At 35.5% G+C, this 21,802-nt stretch overlaps 1 protein-coding gene across 5 annotated transcripts in view; it reads left to right on the top strand.

The window, feature by feature from the left end:
- Positions 1-20,934, top strand: part of ZNF326 (zinc finger protein 326) — a 51,249-nt gene extending 30,315 nt beyond the window's left edge. For all 5 annotated transcript variants that reach the window (XM_090269714.1, XM_090269713.1, XM_090269715.1 and 2 more), the window contains 6 exons: positions 3,328-3,439; positions 7,498-7,645; positions 8,762-8,861; positions 10,900-11,030; positions 12,313-12,408; positions 19,684-20,934. In XM_090269714.1, the coding sequence (XP_090125840.1) occupies positions 3,328-3,439; positions 7,498-7,645; positions 8,762-8,861; positions 10,900-11,030; positions 12,313-12,408; positions 19,684-20,094 (998 nt within the window). In that variant the 3' untranslated portion in view covers positions 20,095-20,934. The remainder of the gene's footprint in view (positions 1-3,327; positions 3,440-7,497; positions 7,646-8,761; positions 8,862-10,899; positions 11,031-12,312; positions 12,409-19,683) is intronic.
- Positions 20,935-21,802: the final 868 nt, after the last annotated feature.

Genomic DNA, 21,802 nt, shown 5'->3' on the forward strand with positions numbered 1-21,802 from the left:
CTGACAGGTCTGGCTGAATCTTGTTCTATATTTTAGTTGTAATTTTGATGTGGTTATGCAAAGAGGCAAACCATGTCTGCCTATTTTGCCATCTTTACTGCCTCCTTATATGGACATCTTAAAGTATCATATTTGAAAAAAAATAATTGAAATTACTAATGTTTGATTCTTTCCTCAAAACATGTGGACTAGAACATGGAACTCAGGAAAGATTTAAATACTGTTCTTAAATTTACTTTCCTGCCATGGTTTGCAAGTTGATATTTATATTGTTTAATAAAAAATAATACTTTTGGAATTCTGGATACCTGATACTAAGTTAGTAGAATGTGTGTTGTGGGGATATCTTTTATACTGTGTTAATTGACAGATTGTTACTTACCAAATTATGCACTCTAGATATTACTAGAATTGGCAATTCAGTCGATCTTCTTGGGGCAGATTCTAAAGATATATTTTACAGGTGTAGTTAAGTAAATATTGCAAAGTTTGATATAGAAGCTGATTTGTCATTAAAGCAGATATATGTAATCCATCTTTTTTTCCTTTTTAACAATATTTGAGAATAGTGTAGTGTAGCTAAGAATGAAGCCAAAATTCTGTAGTCAATTCAGCCTTTTACTGTCACGCATGAATTGGGCATTTTGAAAGGTATGTGCTGAACATTCAGGAATAAAAGGTCTTGTAGTATAGATCATATGCTTTGTTGAGACGCAGTAGGAAAGGAACCATGTTCTGTCGTTTGGCTGGAGGGACAACATATACCATAGCTATAGCATATAAAAGGGAAATGCAGTTAGTTTGAGTTTGAAGTCATATACATGTAGATTTTCCATAGAGTGAGGGTTTTAGGGAAATTGAATGAAGATATTGAAAATGGTCAATTAATAAGATTACACATTTTTCCTGGTCAGTGTGGTTCAGTTGGTTGGAGTGTCATCCCTTATACCAAAAGGTTGTGGGTTTGATTCTCAGTCAGGTCAGATACCTAGGTTTCTAGTTTGATCCGCAGTCAGGGTTTGTATAGCAGGTAACCAAGAGATGTTTTTCTCTCTCTTCCTTCCTCTCTCTAAAATCAATGTACATATTTAGAAAAAAGATAGTTAAAAAAGAATATACACCTAAACTCTTACAAAATGAAGAATAACCTAGATATTAGATTTTAAGGTGTTGATTTTATATAATTTTGAAATATTTTATAGCAAGTGCTGCTTAAATATTTGTTTACTGTCAAGTTTATGAATCCCCAGGTATTCATGGTTTTGTATTAGGTATTTAAAAAAAGATTTTATTTATTTATTTTTAGGGAGAGGAGCAGGGAGGGAGAAAGAAGGAGAGGAACATCGAAGTTAAGAAAAAAACTAAATTGATTTCTTCTTCACGCCCCCAACTGGGAATATGGCCCATAATCCAGGCATGTGCCCAGCCAGGAATTGAACTGGTCACCTTTTGCTTCCCAGGGTGACGCCCAGCCCACTGAGCCACGCTGGTCAGGGCTATATTAGGTATTTGTACAAACATAATCCAAAAGGAAAATAGTACATAAAAGGAAAAGATTAAGGGCAGATAAGTTTTTTTATTTATTATTATATTTAAAAAAATCTTCACTTGAGGATATGTTTACTGATTTTAGTGAGGTGGGGGGGAGGGAGAGGGAGAGAGAGAGAGAGAGAGAGAGAGAGAAACAAACATCTATATGAGAGAGAAACATTAATTGGTTGCCTCCTGTATGTGCCCTTACTCGAGGTCAAACCCGCAGCCTAGGTATCTGCCTTGATTGTGAACTGAATCTGCGACCTTTCGGTGTACAGGATGATGCTCCAACCAATTCAGCCACCTGGCCGAGGCCAGATAAGTTTTTTTTTTTAAGTCTAGTTAAATGTATTATAAGAAAGAACCTGTTCAAAATTGGAACCCTCACACATTACTGTTGGGAATGCAGCTGCTATGGGAAACAGTTGGATTGTTCCTCAAATTATTCAGCATAGACTGACTGTGACCCAGCAGTTCCACTCCTGAGTGTATATATCAAAGAATTGAAGAAAAGTATTCAAACAAAATCTCATACACAGATGTTCATAGCAGCATTATTCACAATAGCCAAGAGGTGGAATCAATCCAATTGTTTATCAACAAACAAATGGATGAAAGAAAATGTGATGTACCCACACAATGGAATATTATTCAGTCATTAAAAAGGAAGGAGGTATTGATACATGGTACAACATATGAATGAACTTTGAAAACATGCTAAATAAATGAAACCAGACCAAAAAGGCCACATATTCTACAACTCCATTTATATAAAATATCCAGAATCGGGAATTCTGTAAAGCCAGAAAGCAGATTAGTATTTACCAGGAGGTTGGGGAAAGGGTAAGTGGTGTGTGACCACTTAATGGATATGGGTTTCTGTTTGAGGTAATGAAAAAGTCCTGAGGCTAATTAGTGATGATGGTTGCACAATATTGTGATGTACTTAGTGTCACTGAATTGTTCACTTGGAAATGGTTAAAACGGTAAATTTTGTACCAGGATTTTATTACTTTATTATATTTGCATCAAAATGTTTTTGAAAAAGAGAAAATCTGCTTTTATTTTAGAATTTGTACATTTTAAGAAATTTTGGAAAAGCTACTATAATATATATGAGTTTTTGTATCCAAAGCTCTTCAGTTTTCATTTAATTTCCATTTTAATGCAGGGTCAGTTTACTTCAGTGTTTCCTAAAGTGGTATTCAAGATGATTTTATGTCAGCAGTTTTCAACCTTTTTCATCTCACAGCACATATAAACTAATTACTAAAATTCTGTGGCACACCAAAAAATATGTTTTTTGCTGATCTGACAAAAAAAAAATAAGGATTAGTTTGGATTCATTCACACTGGATACCTGTTCTTGTGTTGACTGTTGTCATTTTTTTGTTTGTTTGTTTGACAGTCTAAGGGAAAAGAGGTCAGTGCTTCTGACTAAATAGTCAGGCACTTAATGTTTTAAAAATTCTCGCAGCACACCAATTGAAAATTCTATTTTAGGTGACATAGATATTAGTGCTTAAAATGAGAATAAGAATAATGAACAGATTAAATATATATACAGCAAATAATCACATAGGTGAAAAAGTAAATACAGTAAAATTCATAATTATTGTATTCAAATTAATTTTCAGAAGTACTAGGTAATCTTGAACTGATTTCTTTTGGTGAGTTCAGTTTAGATGACTATCACTAAGTAAACTTTGTATGTCTGTACTTTATGACCTGGGGACTGGAAAGGGAGAATAGAAAAATGATCTGTACTCTTGAAATCTTTGTCTGATATTCTAGCAAAAATTGATCCAAAACATGAAGAAGAAGAAAAGCGGCGAATTGAAGCTCGGCGAGAGAAACAAAGGCGCAGAAGAGAAAAAAACAGTGAGAAATATGGAGATGGATACAGGTTTGTGCTTAGTAGTCAGAAAATTGGGCTCATTAAAATTTAAAACATTTTCTAGAAAAGGTGAATCAGTTGGAATGTGAAAAAATTCCTGAGCGTCAAATGAAAAGTTTTGATCAAAGATGTATACGAATGCTTTTGATTTTTGATATTTATATACAGTTACCACTTAGAAAATATAAGAAAAAAAGAAGTCCCATTTGATAATGGTAATTCAAAAATAAAAAAATATCTAGAAATATAGTATTCTTAAAAAGAAATATATGTCATAACATGAAGAAAACCACAAAGTCTTTGAGATTTGAATACATGGAGAGAGGTAGTGGTATTCTTGGACGGGAAAACTAAATATTACAAATGTATCAGATCTTTCCAATCCTGATTACAAAGAAAATTCTGAAAAAGAAGAGTAAATGAGTAGATACTAGCTTTTCTAGATATTGAAATATTAGAAATTCACTGTCAATTAAATAAACTGAAAATTTAAAAAATAGTATAGCACTTTATTAGCAACTAGGAAAGAAATATTAATTTACTAACTAGAATGCAGTCAAAGGGCACTATTACAATTTTTTGGTGACTGTGTAGTTATTACAATTTTTTGGTGACTAGTTATAACAACTGGGAAGCAATTTAGCAGTTTTTAAAAATGTTCTGAATTTTTTAATATTTTTGATCTCCCCAAGAAAATAACCTAAAAAGAGATGAGTTTAATATAAAAAGATACTCATTACAACATTATTTTTAATAACTCCAAACATGCAACAAATACCAGCAGTAGAGTGTAACCAAGTATATGTAAGGTTAGACACATCCCTTCATGGCTCTTAGGCCATTGGTGATAGGGCCTGAAACAACATGCAGACAATGCAGCCAAAATAGAATACAGGGTGGGGAAAAAGTAGGTTCCCAGTTGTTCATATGGAAAATAATACAATAATTAATAAATAATAGCACAAGAATGAACTTTTGCCTACTCACAACTGTAAATCTATTTTTGCCCCATGCTGTACACACACACACACACACACACACACACACACACACACGTAAAGTTATGTCTAGGAAAAGAAAAGAGACTAGGAAAATTTTTAAAAAAGACAATATTGATATTCTGTTTTCCTCAGAAATCTGCCCCAGCTACAACTTATGCTAGGGAAATAAAGAATATAAAATTTAAAAAATAAATTCAGTGTTTTTTCCATTTAAAGAACAGTTTTGCTGAATGAAAGTTAACTTGTTTTTGTAGCATGAAGGGAATGAAATGTTTCACCTATATGAATTTTCTAGATGTCTAAAACCGTATTTTAGTTCAAAAGATAACATTTTAAGAGAAGAATCTACAAACCTTTTTAAGGAGATACTTTAAAAATGTATGAGTTTTCTTCCATATTGGACAGGATGCTCTTTGTTGTTACTTGGTTTTAATATATACATTGGTTTCATTTATGTAAAATGTAGTAAAAGAAAAATCAGTTACATTTGATTCCCGGATTTTTTTGTTCGATTAGAGTATCTTTAATATTAGTCTGCTAGGTATTACTTGTTTAATCTTTGTGTCCAGATTTAATAATTCTTAGCTATGTTCTTTCTGGTTTGTTACTCCTGATTTGTTGGGCTCTGAGAAACAACATGATTAAGCTTATTAAGAATTAACTCGTAAAAGGAAGTTTTAAGGCGCATCTATCTTGTGGTCCTTGGGAGTATCTCCCACTCTGATATCCTTTTTTCTTTTGACAAGGGTAATGGACTTAGTTACTTTGGTGCAAAAATAAATTGAAATGAATGCTTCGTATCAAATGTGTAGGAGTCTGAAGATGATTTTATATTATAGGATTATTTTTTTCGATTTATTTACCTTATGAATACTTTACCCATTAAAAGTTGTAGATTTGGTTATCATAGATCCATGTTAATATATATTGTGATTTGGAGAAAACAAATGAGCTTTCACTTAGCTGTTTTCTCCTTAATTCTAAATATAAACCTGATGATATAACTAAGAGTATCAGTGCAATTAAATTGTCATTTTAGGATAAGAATCTTTTAAAATAATCTAACATTATTTTAATTTATCACAGCAGTTTTACTTTGAGTTAGGATAACAGATTGACAATAAATAACTGTACTTGTGATATATTTTTTTTTGATATTTGAATGCTTTCAATATAATAAAGAGGACAGAAAGGTAGGGAACCAGATTAAAAAGGATGGGTTTCTGAGAGGTGTAGACAAACAGTATATGGTGGAGAGTGCCAAAGGAGAAGTATGAAGTAGTCGTATGAGAGATGTCTTCTACATAGCAGGGCAGGAACATCAGGGAAATGAATCAGTGGATATGAACTGATTTAAGAATGATGGGGATACAGTAGTTGTTAGGTAATGGTCATGGTTTGAGGTAAAAAAGCAAGGAAACAGGGATGTTTCATTCATATTTAGGAAATTGAAAGCTATGTAGATTGAAATTGACTGTAGTGGGTTGAAAGGTGTAAGTTAATTAAAACATTTAATGAAGCCATACATATGTGCCAGATACTGTTATGTGTATTAGTGAGTAAAGGCAAAAAGAGAGAGAGAGAGCAAAAGCTTTTCTAAATGGCAGCTGAAAGCATGTTAACTTTTTTTTTTTCTTTGAGCCTTAAGGAGTCCATGAAGTGAGCAGTAGTGTGCTGTTGGCTTCTTTAGGAAGTAATAATTAATTGAATAATTACTACATGCCAGGAACTGTTTTAAGGGTTTTATATGTATTTAAAAAATTTTTTTTAAATTTATTTTTAGAGAGAGGGAAAGGCAGGGAGAAAGAGAGGGAGAGAAACATCAGTGTGTGGTTTTCTCTCATTTGCCCCCAACCAGGGACCTGGCCCACAACCCAGGCATGTGTCCTGCCTGGGAATCGAACCAGTGACCCTTTGGTTCACAGGTCAGTGCTCAGTCCACTGAATTCCACCAGCCAGGGCTATATATACTTTTTAAATCCTCATCTCATTAAGATTAAGAAAACTAAGGCCCAGAGGAAGTTAACTTGTCTTAGGTCACATAAGGGTGCTAGGATATAAACCCAGCAGTTGGCTCCAGATCCCATACTCTTTTTTTTTTTTTAAATCCTTACCTGAGGACATGCTTATTTATTTTAAAGAGGGGGGAGAGAGGGAGAGAGAGGGAGAGGAAAACATTGACGTGAGAGAAAAGCATCTATTAGTTGCATTTTGCATGCACCCTGACCGGGGGCCAAACCTGTAACCCAGCCTTGTGCCCTGGCCAAAACGGAGCCTGTGACCCTTGGCTTATTGGATGATGCTCCAACTGACCGAGCCACACCAGCTAGGGCCAGATGCCCTATTCTTAACCAGGAAAATAAATCTAATAGTAGTGTAAGGAATTAATTGGAAAATGGAGACTGGAGACAAGTTAGGGAACTGTTGTCATAATTCAAGGAGAAGGAAATAACTAGAATATATAAGATAAGAACACTTCAATGGGAGAAAAAGGGGGAATTCATTCTGGGATGGCTCCTGAGCTTCTAAATGCATGCATTTGTCAGACCAGGACTGTTAGTCATCCTGAAGCGGTCTTTAGGGAGCAGGACTTTTGATCACCCAAGAGCTCCAAGGGAGTGAATTATGGTTGTCTGATACTCCACCTGGCTGTATTGATACTTCTAGAGTGGTTTGGAAACTGGGGGATGGAACAAGTAGTTGTAAAACAAGTAGTGGAACTTTGGAAATTGATACTTCTTAAGGTTTGCTTTGGCTTTTTAACTGATCTAGGCTTGACGTAGAGAGTTTAGGATTAGATTAAGTAGGTACACTTATTCCATCTTTTATACCTAGCAGCTCCAGTGTGGGCCAGAAATGCAAAGTATAATAGTATAATGATAGTGTTGTCCAAATAGGTACTTAAAGAAATACTTTTTTTTTTAAACTTAAGCTATATTTATATCAACCATAAAATGGAAAAAAGGAAATAATTGATGCTAGTAAGATGAGTTTTATTGTTATCTTTTATGAAATCAGTAAGTAAATAAGGTAATATTTAAAGAAAAACTTTTTTCCCCCTTATAGAATGGCGTTCACATGTTCATTTTGTAAATTTCGAACGTTTGAAGAAAAAGATATTGAACTGCATCTGGAAAGTCCTTCGCACCAGGAAACATTAGATCATATTCAGAAACAAACTAAATTTGATAAAGTAGTTATGGAGTTTTTGCATGTAAGTAGCTGTTTTTGAAGTGAAAAGCACTTTATCTGACATTTCAATTTCTTCTTTTTTTAGAGTTCTCCATCTCACATTTCATGTTTCTAAAATTTTAATTTACTCTTTAAAGTTATTTTATAATTAGCTTAGAATTAGATGTGAATTTGTCTTCTACAATAGACTTTAGATTTGTTAATTGAGAGAACATTTTATGTTTTTCACAGTAATTTCTGGCAGAGGTGTTAGGAAAAGAATTCCTTTAACAACTGTTTATTGATGCAGAATCAGCTGTTATCCATTGAGGGTCCTTGTATGTGGTATTGTGCTGGTATTTTGATATTTTATTTGAACTTCATAACAACTCCTTTTTATCATGAAAGATCGTGCTCAGAACAGTTTAAATGACTCAGTTAAGTGGCGGATTCTGAATGCAGAACCAGGGTTAGTGTCCTTTGTACTACAAGTGTGTAGTCATCAGTTCAGCTATTTTCCTTGAATACTTATGAAGTGTGCTGTGCAGGCAGTGAAGACACAGGCACTGCTCTCAATGAACAGACTACAGTTGGAAATAGAATGCACTCACACGTACACAGACAACACAGTTAAGTGGAAGGGCCAAGAATGATAGTGTAGGCTGAATGGGTTTGGAGTAAGGGAGGATAGTTGGGGATTCTTAAAGAACGTGCTGGAGCTGGACTACTAATTGTGCATATAGTTCATTTGGGCAGAAGAGATGGAATTGTTTGAAGGTTAGCAATACAATGATCATTCAGTCATCCATATCCTTGTAGAATTATGTCCCTTAATTAAAATTTTATGTAGTTTATTCCTTAACCTGGACCCTGTTATTTAGGACTTAAGTACTCACCCACCCAGAGAAGAAGACTTTTTGACTAGTACAGCTCCCTTTGATTTCTCTTACTCTATGTGCCTAAAATACATTTTAAGTAAACTTTCTGTGGTTTCTTAGTACTTGCTGATAGTCTTCTCGGCAAAATTGTAAGCTTCTTGAGAACAGATATTTGTTCTTACATAACAAGTACTGTTATCTTTCATAGGCTGAGCATGGTGCTGAGCATATGCTAAGTGCTCACTGATAACTTTTGGGATTCTTCCTATTTTGTTTTCTAGGAATGTATGGTAAATAAATTCAAGAAAACATCTATTCGTAAGCAACAGACAAATAATCAAACAGAAGTAGTCAAAGTAATTGAAAAAGATGTTATGGAAGGTAAATATTTAAATAGATTGTTTTAGAAATTCACATGTATATTTTATACCATAACCTGTTTCAATGTAAATGATGCCCACTAGAGTGATGTAGTACATAGTTATATGTGGTAGCCCTAACTAAGTACATAGTTAGTTGTACATGGTATCCCTGAGTGGGTTATCAGAAATGAACTTTGACTTTCTGTTCTTATGCTTAAAAATTTACCACTTTCTACTCTTTTGGCTTTCACTTCAGTTTTAGAGGAAACCTCTGGATGGAAGTATAGTATTAGTTCACTTATTGCGGGTATTATGTTCTAGACCCTCCCATGATAGGTAAAAATCCGTGAAGTAGGAACCTTACATTTATTTTAGTATTTATATATATTTTAAGGCTTTATAAACTCTTCCCACACACTTATAAACTGTTCCCAGTCCCTTATTAACCTTTCCCACTTCCTTATTAACCTTTTCCACACTTTTATAAACACTACTTACGTTCTTAAACATATTCTACACTCTTAAACCTACGTAACTTTAACAACATACATATACAGTACCGCAAAATCCTGTGATATAGCGAAAAATCGGCGGTAAATAATTAAATATAATATTTTTAAAAAATCCCACAATACAGTGAGGCCGCGATAAGTGAACTGCGATATTAGAGAGGAACTACTATACTTCTACCACCTGTCCTCTGTCTTATCCCTTCTTATCTCCTTAAGGACCTTTGCTCTTCTATTTTCAGTCCTCCTTTCTCATTTAATTCCCTCCCTATGCTCTTATCTTAAAAACATATATCCCTTGCATATATTGAGTTGGCCAAAAAGTCCATTTGGTTTTTTTCTATAAAATAAAGGACATAACCCTGGCTGGTGTGGCTCAGTGGATTGAATATTGGCCTGCGAACCAAGTATCGCTGGTTCGATTCCCAGGCAGGGCACATAACTAGGTTGCATGTCAGGTCCCCAGTTGGGGGCATGAGTGAGAGGCAACCACCCAGTGATGTTTCTCTCTCTCTCTTTTTCCTTTACCCTCTCTCTAAAAATAAAATAAATAAATAAACACAAATAAATAATTTAAAAAATAAAATAAAATAATGGTCATTTTTCATTTTTACCAGTAACTTTATGGATTGGATATTTTGAGTATGTGAGCTGTCTCCTGTGTAGCATAATGTTGATTGTTCTCAGTTAATGTCTCGATTTGATTGCTATCAACTTTAACTGGTCTGCCCAACCATGGGCATTGACCAGCGAGAAATCTCCAGCACAGAACTTAACAAACCACTTTTGACTCATTCGATCAGTCACAGCACTTTCTCCATATACTGTACAAATCTTTTTGGGCATTTCAGTTGCATTTTTACATTTCTTGAAATAATAAAACATAATATGCTGAAAATGCTGCATTTTTCTTCCATCTTCAATATTAAAATGGCTACACAGAAATTTAGTAATTTTGATTTTTTTTTAATGCACACTGATATGACAGCTGTCACAATACAATCTAATAACAAAATTGTTTAGAATTAACTTAAATACAACTAAGCGTTACTAGAGCCATTTTATGGAAAGAACCAAGCGAACTTTTTGGCCAACACAGTATTTATACGTTCTTCACCTGTAATAAACCTCAATTACCATTTTCAATATCCAGCATATATTTTGTTACTTATGAGTCCAATTTTGACATCATTTTTCCTGTTCCCACACACATTCATAATCACGGACATTCTTATTTTACTACAAAATCACATTTCTTTCATATTTCATTTTGTAGATGTACTTACAGGCTTCAGAGCTGGTAATATAACATGATTAGTAAATATAATTATACTTTATAATTTTGATCTTTTACCAATATATTTTAAAGCAATATATGCAGATTTATGAAATATAGTCAAAACAACTCAACATAAACCTAAATACTCCCATCCTTTTTTGGGAAGAAGGAGTATAAATAATTATGGAAACAAAAGAGTAAAACATGATTTGTCTGAACAAGAATATATGAATTATATATTTGTATGACTAACTGGATTGCTTTTGTAGGTGTTACTGCAGATGATCACATGATGAAAGTGGAGACTGTTCACTGCAGTGCTTGTAGTGTGTATATCCCTGCTTTACATAGTTCAGTTCAGCAACACTTAAAGTCTCCTGATCATATCAAAGGGAAGCAGGTAAGTTTGGACCTATCCTAATGTAATTTTTAAATTATTTTTCAATCCCTGTTTGCCCTTCAAAGGCCTTTGTTTCACACCTTCCTGTTGTGCACAGTTCTTTTAATCTCATGTGTGAATAACTGTAAAGATAGCTAGAGGCAGCGAGGACACTAGTTAAGATTGTGGGTTCTAGAGCAAGAGTTTCTGGATTTGAATTGTGGCTCAGTATATAATATGTAAATTGACTAGGTTTCCTTATCTGTAAAGTGGGGATGGATATTAATTCTACTCTTATGTGATTATTTAATCATTAGGTTAATTAAAATATAAAAGGCACTTAAAATAGTGCCTGGCACACATAGTAGGCATTCAGGAAATCATAGCTGTTGTTGAATTGTTCTTTTTATTAACATTTTTTAAAAATTGGTACAAAATGATTGCGTGTGTATGCATTATAGAACAAAAAAAAAGGAAATATTTGATTATAATATTTCTGTGGTTGGGAAAAATAAATTTAAAAAGTAGGATTATCAGTTACTATCTATTCTTAAATATTTTAGTAGAATTTACTCAAAAATTCTAGAAGAATTAACTGTTTTCCTTTTTTAAACATATTTCTGCTTCTATATTGGTTGCTTTTAGTCAATTTTATTTCAAATGAAGTATATATTGTGTGAGATTTGTGTAAAAAAGCAAATATAAAAATTCAAATATTAAAGCCTTAAGTTTTAAATAGAACATACCTGGGTCTTAAATTCATATTTTGTGTGGAAGTGAACCCCATTTAACTCAGACTTTTTAAGACATTTTTAGCTACTTTGAGCACATACAATATTTTAAAAATGTTTGTCTTTTGATACTTCTTTGACACTTTTTTTGAAACTAGACTTGCATGTTATTACCTTTCCTCCTTTGTATAAAACAGCCCAGAGGTAGACTAATTAGCTGTATGAAAAATTATTCTTTCTTTTTTGGTAGCATGCAAATCAATAGTTGGAGTAGTTGACACTGGGGGAGGTGGAGCTAGAACGGAGAGGAGAGAAAGCAACTGTCTAGAAGATCTACACTTAAGGTCTGGTGACAGGGTGTGTGTAGTTGAAGCTGATGTTCATTGTATCTCATTGTTTTAATCCATAGACGATTTACATTAGGTCATAGTAGCTATTGTTGCTTTATAGCTTAATTAGCCAGAAAGTAAATCACTTAAATCTAAGGATTTGAATATACAATGTTTTAATTATGAAAAAAAATTTTTTTGACATGGTTTTCAAGTACTTAAGTATGTTCTATTTTTTCATAGGCTTATAAGGAACAAATAAAAAGAGAGAGTGTCTTGACTGCTACAAGCATTTTGAATAATCCAATAGTGAAGGCACGATATGAACGTTTTGTTAAGGTAAGATGTTAGGGCATAAACTCCTTAGCTTATATTGTTGTATTGTAATAATTAAATGGTGACATAGTAACTTTGTGATATTTAAATATAGTACAACATTAGGATGAATTTTACTCTATATCTTGCATGTAAGTAAAACATGTGTTTTTTCAAATTCTTGGGAATTGTGGTGGGGAGAGAGCAATAAGCCATTTTTCCTTCAACCTCTTTCTAGCTCTGGCTTATTTGATACATTAGGACCCTGATAGAAGATCAAAAGTTAGCATTATCCTTTTTTTTTTTTTTTAAGATTTTATTTATTTATTTTTAGAGAGAGGGGAAGTGAGGGAGAAAGAGAATGAGAGAAACATGGATAGTTTGCCTCTTGTATGTGCCCCAGGCATGCACCCTGACTGGGAATCAAAGTGGCAACCTTTCACTTTGTGGGATAAAGCCCAACCAACTGAACCACACTGCTCTGGGCATCAGCTTTATTCTTGATTTTTAGAAAAAGGATGACTTTCTACATATGTAGTTATGTGGACCTTCTAATATTGCACTCCTGAATTAGGTACACTTATGAACCCCCTCTCCCCCCAAACTTCTTTTACTGGTTTAGGTGGATAGCAACAACTTTCTCCTAGTTCACCACATGGCATAGAACAGTCTAGAATGTACCCTTTCTATTGCTAGGAAGATCCAAAAGAAGGAACTCAAAAGCGAGTGGGTTGTGCATGACCAGTTTCTTCTTCCAAGTATACTAGTTGACTGAGTCATTCCTCTTCCTTGGATAAAGTTGGAGAGGAAGCAAGCAGGAGGTCATTATGTTGTTTCAGAAAAACACCCCTCATGGAATCAGGAGGCCAGGAGAAATGTTTGCCCCTAATGTTAGGAAACTCAGATGTGAACAGTTAGGTATACCTGGCCAACTGCTTCTCTCAGTTTTTGCCCTATAGTACTGAGGAATCTTTCTTTACATAAGATCCTTCTTTACATATTATGGTACCTATAGTAGAAACAAGAACTTATTATTCAGGAAATAATAGAAATAAAAATTAGATTTCAGTTTTTGAGTTTTTTAAATTTTTTAAAAAGATTTTATTTATTTATTAGAGAGGGTGAAGGGAGGGAAAAGAGAGGGAGAGAAACATCAGTGTGTGAAAGAGTCGTTGATTGATTGCCTCTCACACCCTCCCAACTGAGGACCTGGCTTGCAACCCAGGCATGTGCCCTGACTGGAAATCGAACCAGCAACCTTCTGGTTTGCAGGTTTGTGCTCAATCCACTGAACCACACGAGTCAGGGCTGTCTTTTTTTAAAAAAAAATTTATTTAAAAATTTTTATAAAAAGATTATTTATTTGTTTTTAGAATGAGGGGAAAGGAGAGAGAAAGAGGGAGAGAAACATTGATGTATGAAACATCCATTGGTTGCCTCTCGGATGCCCCCAGCTGGGGACCTGACCCACAACCCAGGCATGTTCCCTGACTGGGAATCAAACCAGCGACCTTTTGGTTCTTTGCAGGCCAGCAGTCAATCCACTGAGCCACACCAGCCAGCGCAAGTTTTTGAGTTTTTATAAAATAATACCTTATTTTAAATCATCATACACAGAGCTTATTTGTTAAGTTGAAGATTGACAAAAGTCTCTTATTTACATTAGTAAGTAAATCTTTATTTTAAAAATTAGAGAAGTTTTAAAAAATTTTTGCTGTTGTGGTTAACCATGTGCTCTGTGAAGAAGCCTGATCTGGAATGTCAACTGAGAGTTGTTGGCACCAATTCAGTGCCAGTGGGAGTCTCCAGTTTGGGGTGCGTTGAAGAAAACTTTATTCAGTGCAAAACAGTTCAATTGTGATACAACATGGCTGTGAAAGCAACACAGCTATGAGGTAGTTCTGGGGCCAGGCGGCCCTGGAGCTACGCCCCTCTCCACCTAGACAGCTCTGCTCTGCTCCTTGACAGTCTGCTTTGCACTTCCCTAGTTTGCTCTGTTCTCTGCAGGGCTGCTCTGGCCTACTCTGGTCTGCTCTGCTCTGTTCTAGAGAAACATTTTCAGTGTTTCAGCTTAGCCAGCAAAACAGCCAGTCTTCAGTCTTTGGTGGAAAGGGAACGTGCACTCTCTGAGGTAGGGGTAGTGTGGTATGGACAGAGAAGTCCCCACTCATGGTCCCTGATTGGTTCATCCTCATGCAAATGAGGACTCCAAATCCTTGCAGGGATTGGTCCAAAAGGCACTGTCCTGATTGGTTAGAATAGTCACTTTGTCCAGAGTTGTGCAGCTCCGATTGGATAGGGAAATCCTCTCCTATTGGTTGAAATAAGATTCTAGGAACTTCTTTATAAGGGCTGGCACAGATGGCAGAAACACAGTGCGGGCAGGCAGTTCAGTGTAGGCCTCTTTCTGAAGTGCAGTTTATGTGTGGTGCCCCATGTGTAGAAATAGCTGCTAGGCTCTGTTTTTTCTTTTTTTAATTTGAGCCCAGTTAGCCACTAGGAGCCCTTCTTAGTAGTAGGTGTCTTTGTCAATGTTTATAATACCTTAATGACCACTAAATTATCCTTCGACCAAGTGACTTCCAAGTTGAATAAATTTTAGTTCTTTCAGCTTGTTTCTTAGGGCCTTATTTTCTGATTTCTTAACCATATTTGTCACTGTTTACTACATTCTTGACACCATTTAAAAAAAGTGAATGCTGTACTAATTGAGATCCAATTTTTGGGGAGATGTGACATCAAAAAAGATAGGAAAAATTTAAGAAAAAATTAGATTAAAAAGAAAAAGATTTTATTTATTTATTTTTAGAGAGAGGAGAAGGGAGGGAGAAAGAGAGCGAAAGAAACATCAATGTGTGGTCGCCTCTCACTCACCCCCACCTGGGGACCTGGCCCACAGCCCAGGCCTGTGCCCTGACTGGGAATTGAACCAGCGACTCTTTGAGTTGCTGGCTGACATTCAGTTCACTGAGCCACACCAGCCAGGGCAAAATTAGTTTTTTATCCTTGCTATATCACAAACTTTTGAGAAGTTAATGGTTTCTATTGAGCGTATGAAAATAATTATTAATGAGAGAAGAATACAAATTAGACTTTCTACATAGGGACTTCAGGCTTCACTTAGGATCACTTCATGGAAAAAGAGACATCACTGGTGGGAGTGTCTTGCTCATGGACCTGTTCTGGAGAAAGTACCTGAACTGAGGAGAATGCTTCAAGGACGTTGTTACTCTGAATGTGATCCATGGCCTAGCAATGTTGGCATTACCTGGGAGCTTTAGAAATGCAGTTTCATTTTTAGTTGATGTCTAGGCCTACTGAATAAGATTTTTCATTTTAACAAAATTCTGGTTGATTCATTTGCATTAAAATTCAAGAAGCACTGAAATCACATTTCAATGATTTCCCGTTTTTCAGCATTCCTCTCTATTTTGTTCCTTACTGTCATTCCCCAGATTATCCTGTTTGCAGTCAGCTCTGGTCATGGCTTAGAACTTTCACTTTCAAGTGCTCTCAGTCTGACAAAATACCCTTTTTAATCTTTGTCCCATGAAGATAGTTAGTTCATCAGTTTCTCCCAATTCTCTGACATCTTATTCCCTTTACTCCCTGGCCTGGACACTCATGGTCAGCTGTAAAAACAGTGGAGTGCTGCTATTCTAAAATTTCTTCTTATCTGTTCTTCTGCCACTTACCAGTTCCCAGCACTGTGCCATCTACCATTTGCTTTATTAACTGTCTTGCTAACAATTTTGTGGAATTGTGCCAATATTATGCTTGCACATTTTCACTGCAGTTCACAATAATTTAACTTATTACCTATCAATGTAGTATGTTTCCTATAGTGACTGTTTCAAAATTTTTCCACTCTTGACATATCCCAGTTTCATTCTTACTTCCCTCACTTTCCGTATTAGTTCTTTCTTTTCTTAGGAGATAGAGACCATTAAATGTGAACTCCATAGTTCTCTCCTTGCTACCATAGATTTATATATCTTTCCCGCACCTTTATTGTTATCAGAGAAGAAAAATGCCATTTTTTGCCCATTGTCTGTGTGTCTGTGTTCTTGTTTCATCAGTTATCTTTTTCCTTACTTGCATCTGACTTTTCCCCTCTTTATTTTGCTCTCTTCCCCAGACAGACATGTTAATGAATTTCCTAAACTAAAAATGACTTAATTTTTCCCAGTCTCTGGTTATACCTGAAAAGGTAGTTTACCTTGCATTGTGCTCTTCACTTCCTCTATATCCTTTACTCTTTAACCTAGTAGTTCTCAATTGGAGATCTATAATTAGAATCACCTGTTAGGCTAAAATCAAATAAAAATCTGTCCAGGCCCCCTACCTCCTTTTTATTAAGTGTATTTTATTGATTATGTTGTTACAGTATTCCCAATTTTTTTCCCCTTTGCTCCCCTCTGCCCAGTACCCCCATTCCCTCCAGCAATCCTCACCCCTCCCTTAGTTTATGTCCATGGGTTGTGCATATAAGTTCTTTGGCTTCACCCTTTCCTCTTCTCCTTCTGGCACCCCTATTCTTCAGATGTTGGCACGTTTAAAGTTGTCCCAGAGGCTCCTAAGCCTGTCCTCGTTTTTTTTCAATTCTTGTTTCCTCATTTTGTACTGGTTGACTGGTTTTTCTTCCTCATGTTCCAAATCATTGATTTGAACCCTGGTTTCCTTCCCTTCACCATTGGTTTTGTGAGGATTTTTCTTCGTTTCATATAGCATAGCCTTCACATCTTCCCTTACGCATTTGCTGTACTTAAGCATATCTGTCAAGCCTGTGAGCATCTTTATCACCAGTGTTTTGAACTCTGAGTCTGTTAGGTTGGCTATCTCCTTGTCACTTAGTTCTCCCACTGGAACCTAGATCTGTTCCCCTTTTTGGGCCATACTTTTCTGTCTCCTCATCTTGGCAGTTTCCTGTGTTTGCCTCTGTTTCTTAGGTAGAGCTGTCGCTCCTGTTACGTTGTAAGTGGCGGAGCCTTAGGTATTTGTCAGTAGAGGGTGACCTGTTTTACCACATTGTGGCGCTCTGTGTGGGGGAGGGGTCTGAGAGGGAACAATGTCACCTGCTCAACACTTGCTCCTTTTCCAGGCACTTATCCCACTTCCGTATGGGACTGGTGCCTCTCTAGCTGTTGCCCTGGCTGCTATTCCCAGGCACTTATCCCACTTCCGTATGGGACTGGTGCCTCTCTAGCTGTTGCCCTGGTTGCTATTCCCAGAGTTGGTGAGTCTGCGGATGTTCTAGGACCAGGGCCAGGTGGGGGGGTGCTTTAAACAAGTGGACTCTGCTGAGAGACTGGCAGTTTCTGCCTCCGCTCCAACCCCCTACTGGCTTGCACAGTCAAAAGCAATGAGGCTTTATTTTCCTTGGCTCTGGGACCATGAGCTGCGTGGCCTGGTCTGGGGCTGGGAACACTCCCCAGTGTCCCTCCAACTTTTTAAAACATGTGACTGCGTTTTCTGCCGACCTGCCGCTGCTGCTGCCAATGCCACTGCTGCCACCACCACACCGTGTCCTTTCCGCCCAGGCTCCGCCCCTCCTACCAGTCTGGATGAGTATTTCTTTATATCTTTGTTTGTTGGACTTCCATGCAGCTTGATTTTCTGGAATTTATGGTTGTCTTTAGTTTTGAGGTAGTTGTATTCCTTCTTATTTGTGGAGGGAGACGCAGTGTGTCTAGGCGTCCATCTTTGCTGGAAGTCTTCAAGCCCTTTTTAAGACCTTCTAAATTAGGGTTTTCCAATAATTTCTGATAAATATTTCTGAAATGCTTCTTAAATATGCGGGCTACCAAACTTCTTCCCTGGAAATTTTGATTCAAGAAGTCTGAAATTGATTCAGGTATTTTTTTTTTTTAGCCAGAGCTCCACCAGTTGACTAAATTAAAATCGCAGAGTATATAGTACCTGGGCCTTTGTTTTTTGAGAGCATCACAGAAAATTGTGGCAATTAATTCTTGGGCAATTCTTGGTGTTTTAACTTTTACTTATCCCTTTGAAACTGATGTGAGATTATCGGTGACCTAATTTTCAAATAAAAAAATTAGTATTTTATTCTTTATTATTTTAAATTTAAGAAATAAAAGGGATAGTATAATAAATCCCTCAAGTACCCTCACAAAACTAATGATTATCAACTCTACAGACCTTTTTCAATTCTGTTCTCTTGTTTGCATTAGTTGTCACTGTTGATCTATCACTTATTCTTGTAACTTTGTTTTGCTTGATAATATTTTGCTATCCTGGGTTTCCCCCTATATTGAGTGCTTCTTTTCTAACTTCTGCACCAAGAATAAAATCCTATGAAAATGTCCATTTTCTACATTCTCCCCCAGCTCCACCTTTGAGTTGTTCCATTTAGACCTTGGCTTCACCGTTCACTGTCTGCAAGCAGTTCACAAATCTAAATGTCTGTCTTTGAACTCTTCTGAGTTGCAAATGTATAGCTGCCTTTTAGTCATTTAGGCATCTGAAATTCTAAGTATGTATAGCCTATACCTACTTCTTCCCCTTTCCCATCCTACTTTACCTATTCTTGTTAATGGTGTCACCACATCTTTTACACTTTCCTCTCCTGGGCTATTGGAGTAGACTTGCCACTAGTATTTTTTGTCCTGCTACTCCAACTTATCCTGCACAGTCCTCCCTGGTTTATCTTAAAGTGTATCACCAGTCTCACACTTTTCTGCCTAATAAACTTCATTGCCTCTACATTTCCTGCTATGTTAATATAGCCTTTTGATGTGTTCAGTTTTTGAGACCAAATCTGGACACACAATTCAAGTATTTAGTATTAAAATGGAATTGTGTCTGTGAATGTTTAGTGAATTAGAGATTTGTCTACTTTTTTTAAAGAAAAAGGTACATAATTTTTGTTTGAGTTTTTAAAAGATATTGTACAAGAGTAGTGCATCTACTAGTATAATTAAGTAGAACATAAATCTTCTGCTTCATCTACTTAGTTTCTACAAAAACCCATATATTTGCCTTCTCTCTGTCTCTCTCTGTCTTACACATATACATACACACTGACACACACACAATTTTAGAAATTCAGTTAAGAAAATGTGGCCTTTCAGCCTTCTAGTTTATGAAGTATAAAGTAATGACTTCAGTAATGTTTATATTCACATTGATATGAATAGGTACTCAACAGATATTTAGTGGATTTGTCATCTTAAAATAAAAAGCTTTTAAAAATATTTATTTTGATGATATAGTGTAAAAATTTCACTGATATAAAAATGAATGCTGATTTTTAACAGCTGTTTCTCCTTATATTTTTAGGGTGAGAATCCTTTTGAAATTCAAGATCATTCTCAAGACCAGCAAATAGAAGGAGATGAAGAGGAGGAAGAAAAGATTGATGAACCTATTGAAGAGGAGGAGGAAGAAGAGGAAGAAGAAGAGGAAGTGGGAGAGGTGGAGGAAGTAGAGGAAGTGGAGGAGGTAGAGGAACCAGAGGAGGTAGAGGAACCACAGGAAGTGGAGGAAGTAGAGGAAGGGGGAGAAGGTGAAGGAATACAGGGAGTGGGGGAAGGAGAGGGAGTGGGGGAAGGAGAGGGTGTAGGGGAAGGAGAGGGTGTGGGGGAAGGAGGAGGAGTGGGGAAAGAAGGAGAGGCAGTGGCGGAAAGAGATGAAGAAGCAGCAAAGGAAGAGCATGTCAGCCTCCCTGTTGACCAACCTGAAGAAAATTAAATATAAGGTATTAGATTTAAAAAAAAGCTTTAAATTTCTGTCTTAATGTGGAAAAGGGTAAGAATTTTAATAGTTTAAAATATAAGACTTAACACCATGTTGCATGCATTCCACACATTAAAATTTGTTTTATATAATTTCTAAATGTTTGGCATTTGTTTTAATAAAATGAAGGTATTAGTTTAGTTTTTATAGCTACCAAACTTAGATTCAATAAATTGTTTGTATAATTTTTAAGCTTAATTTTTATTACTTTATTGGTGTTAGGATAACAGATGTGTATTGTTAGTATATCTATTCTAATCATTTGAACTTAAATGCTGCTCTTGGGAGATTATATTCTAGTGTGCATTAATGTTTTGAATACTTACCCTGGAAGAGAGAAATTGGGCAAGTATTTTGTGCTCTGTGTATTTTTTTACTGCATTGGATATTGAATAGTAATTTGTGTTAAGATATGCTTTAATGCTTTTTGTGACCATGTTTCCCTTTGTAGCAATAAAATGTTTTTTGTTTTGTTTTGTTTTTTTTATAAAAACTCTATCTGGATTAGCAATTTTAAATGAGTCAGTTCAGCAATTAAATGAATATTTAAAATTAGGATTTGCCTTAATGCACGAGTTCAGCTCACAAGTATTTTAAGATGATTGAGAAGACTTGAATTAAAGAAAAAATTTACCTCAGTCATATTTTAAAATGTATTACGAAATATTTTTTAACATATTTCAAATAGAGGTCAGTCTATAACTGACCTGTTTATACTTGTTTTAATTCATTTTGTTTCTCGGTGCCTGTGTCAAATCTTGAAATCTTTTTGAAAATACATTTGAATACAAATAATTTTTCATAGTTGTGTTAGTTATTTTGTCATGTCAGTTTTTCGTTGAAGAGAAAAGATGCAAACTGTCACTTTTTTAAAAAAGAATTCTCTTGAATATTTATCTCCTCTATTTACTTTATTATTTACTTTTTATAGTCCATATGCTCTCATATACTGTAAAAGAGAAGATGAGATGGATAGGTGATCTGTTTCAAATGACTATTTATGTCACTGAAAAGCAGTGTTTCTCTCTGAACCTTTGGCATCTTTTGAGTTGGGCACTGTAAGTAAAATTAGCTTCTCAGAATTTGAGGCATCAGATGGATCAATATACGGGCATATTGGTACATTGAGTAATTGCAAGGCATTAAGTGGTTGGTTGGGCATTTGTAGAATTTCACATATAATTTCTCTTTTTACACACAGTAAAGCTTTAAAGGGATTTTTTTTTTTTTTAGGCTTATATGGGTTCATTGTTGTGGACAACATTTGTGTATTTTTCTTTTGGGAAAATAAAGCATTTTTATCCAATTACAGGGATTTGGAGCCAAATAAGTTTAGCTGAAGACTAGAGAAATTTGGAGTCTGTCTAGAAGTCTGTATTTACTTTAATAGGCTTCAGAAAGAAAGTCTTTTTGCTCAGGAGCTCATATTTTAAGGGTATTAGGACTTGATCAGCGCTCTTGTTTCTCCTTAAAAAAATATTTGTGGAAAAACTAAGGTAAAAGAAGACTAGATCTCTTTGGGTTAGAATTAATAGGTTCTTTTGGCATTAAGTATGGTGTTTTTTTCTTTGTTTTGTTTGTTTTTTTTTGAAGAGACTTTTTGAAAGAATCCTGTATAGAAAGAATCCTGAACAAATTCTAAGTAAAAGAAAGAATCCTGAAC

The sequence above is a fragment of the Furipterus horrens genome, unplaced genomic scaffold (genome assembly GCF_987537825.1).
Source record: "Furipterus horrens unplaced genomic scaffold, mFurHor1.1.pri manual_scaffold_3, whole genome shotgun sequence".
NCBI classification, from domain to species: Eukaryota; Metazoa; Chordata; class Mammalia; order Chiroptera; family Furipteridae; genus Furipterus; species Furipterus horrens.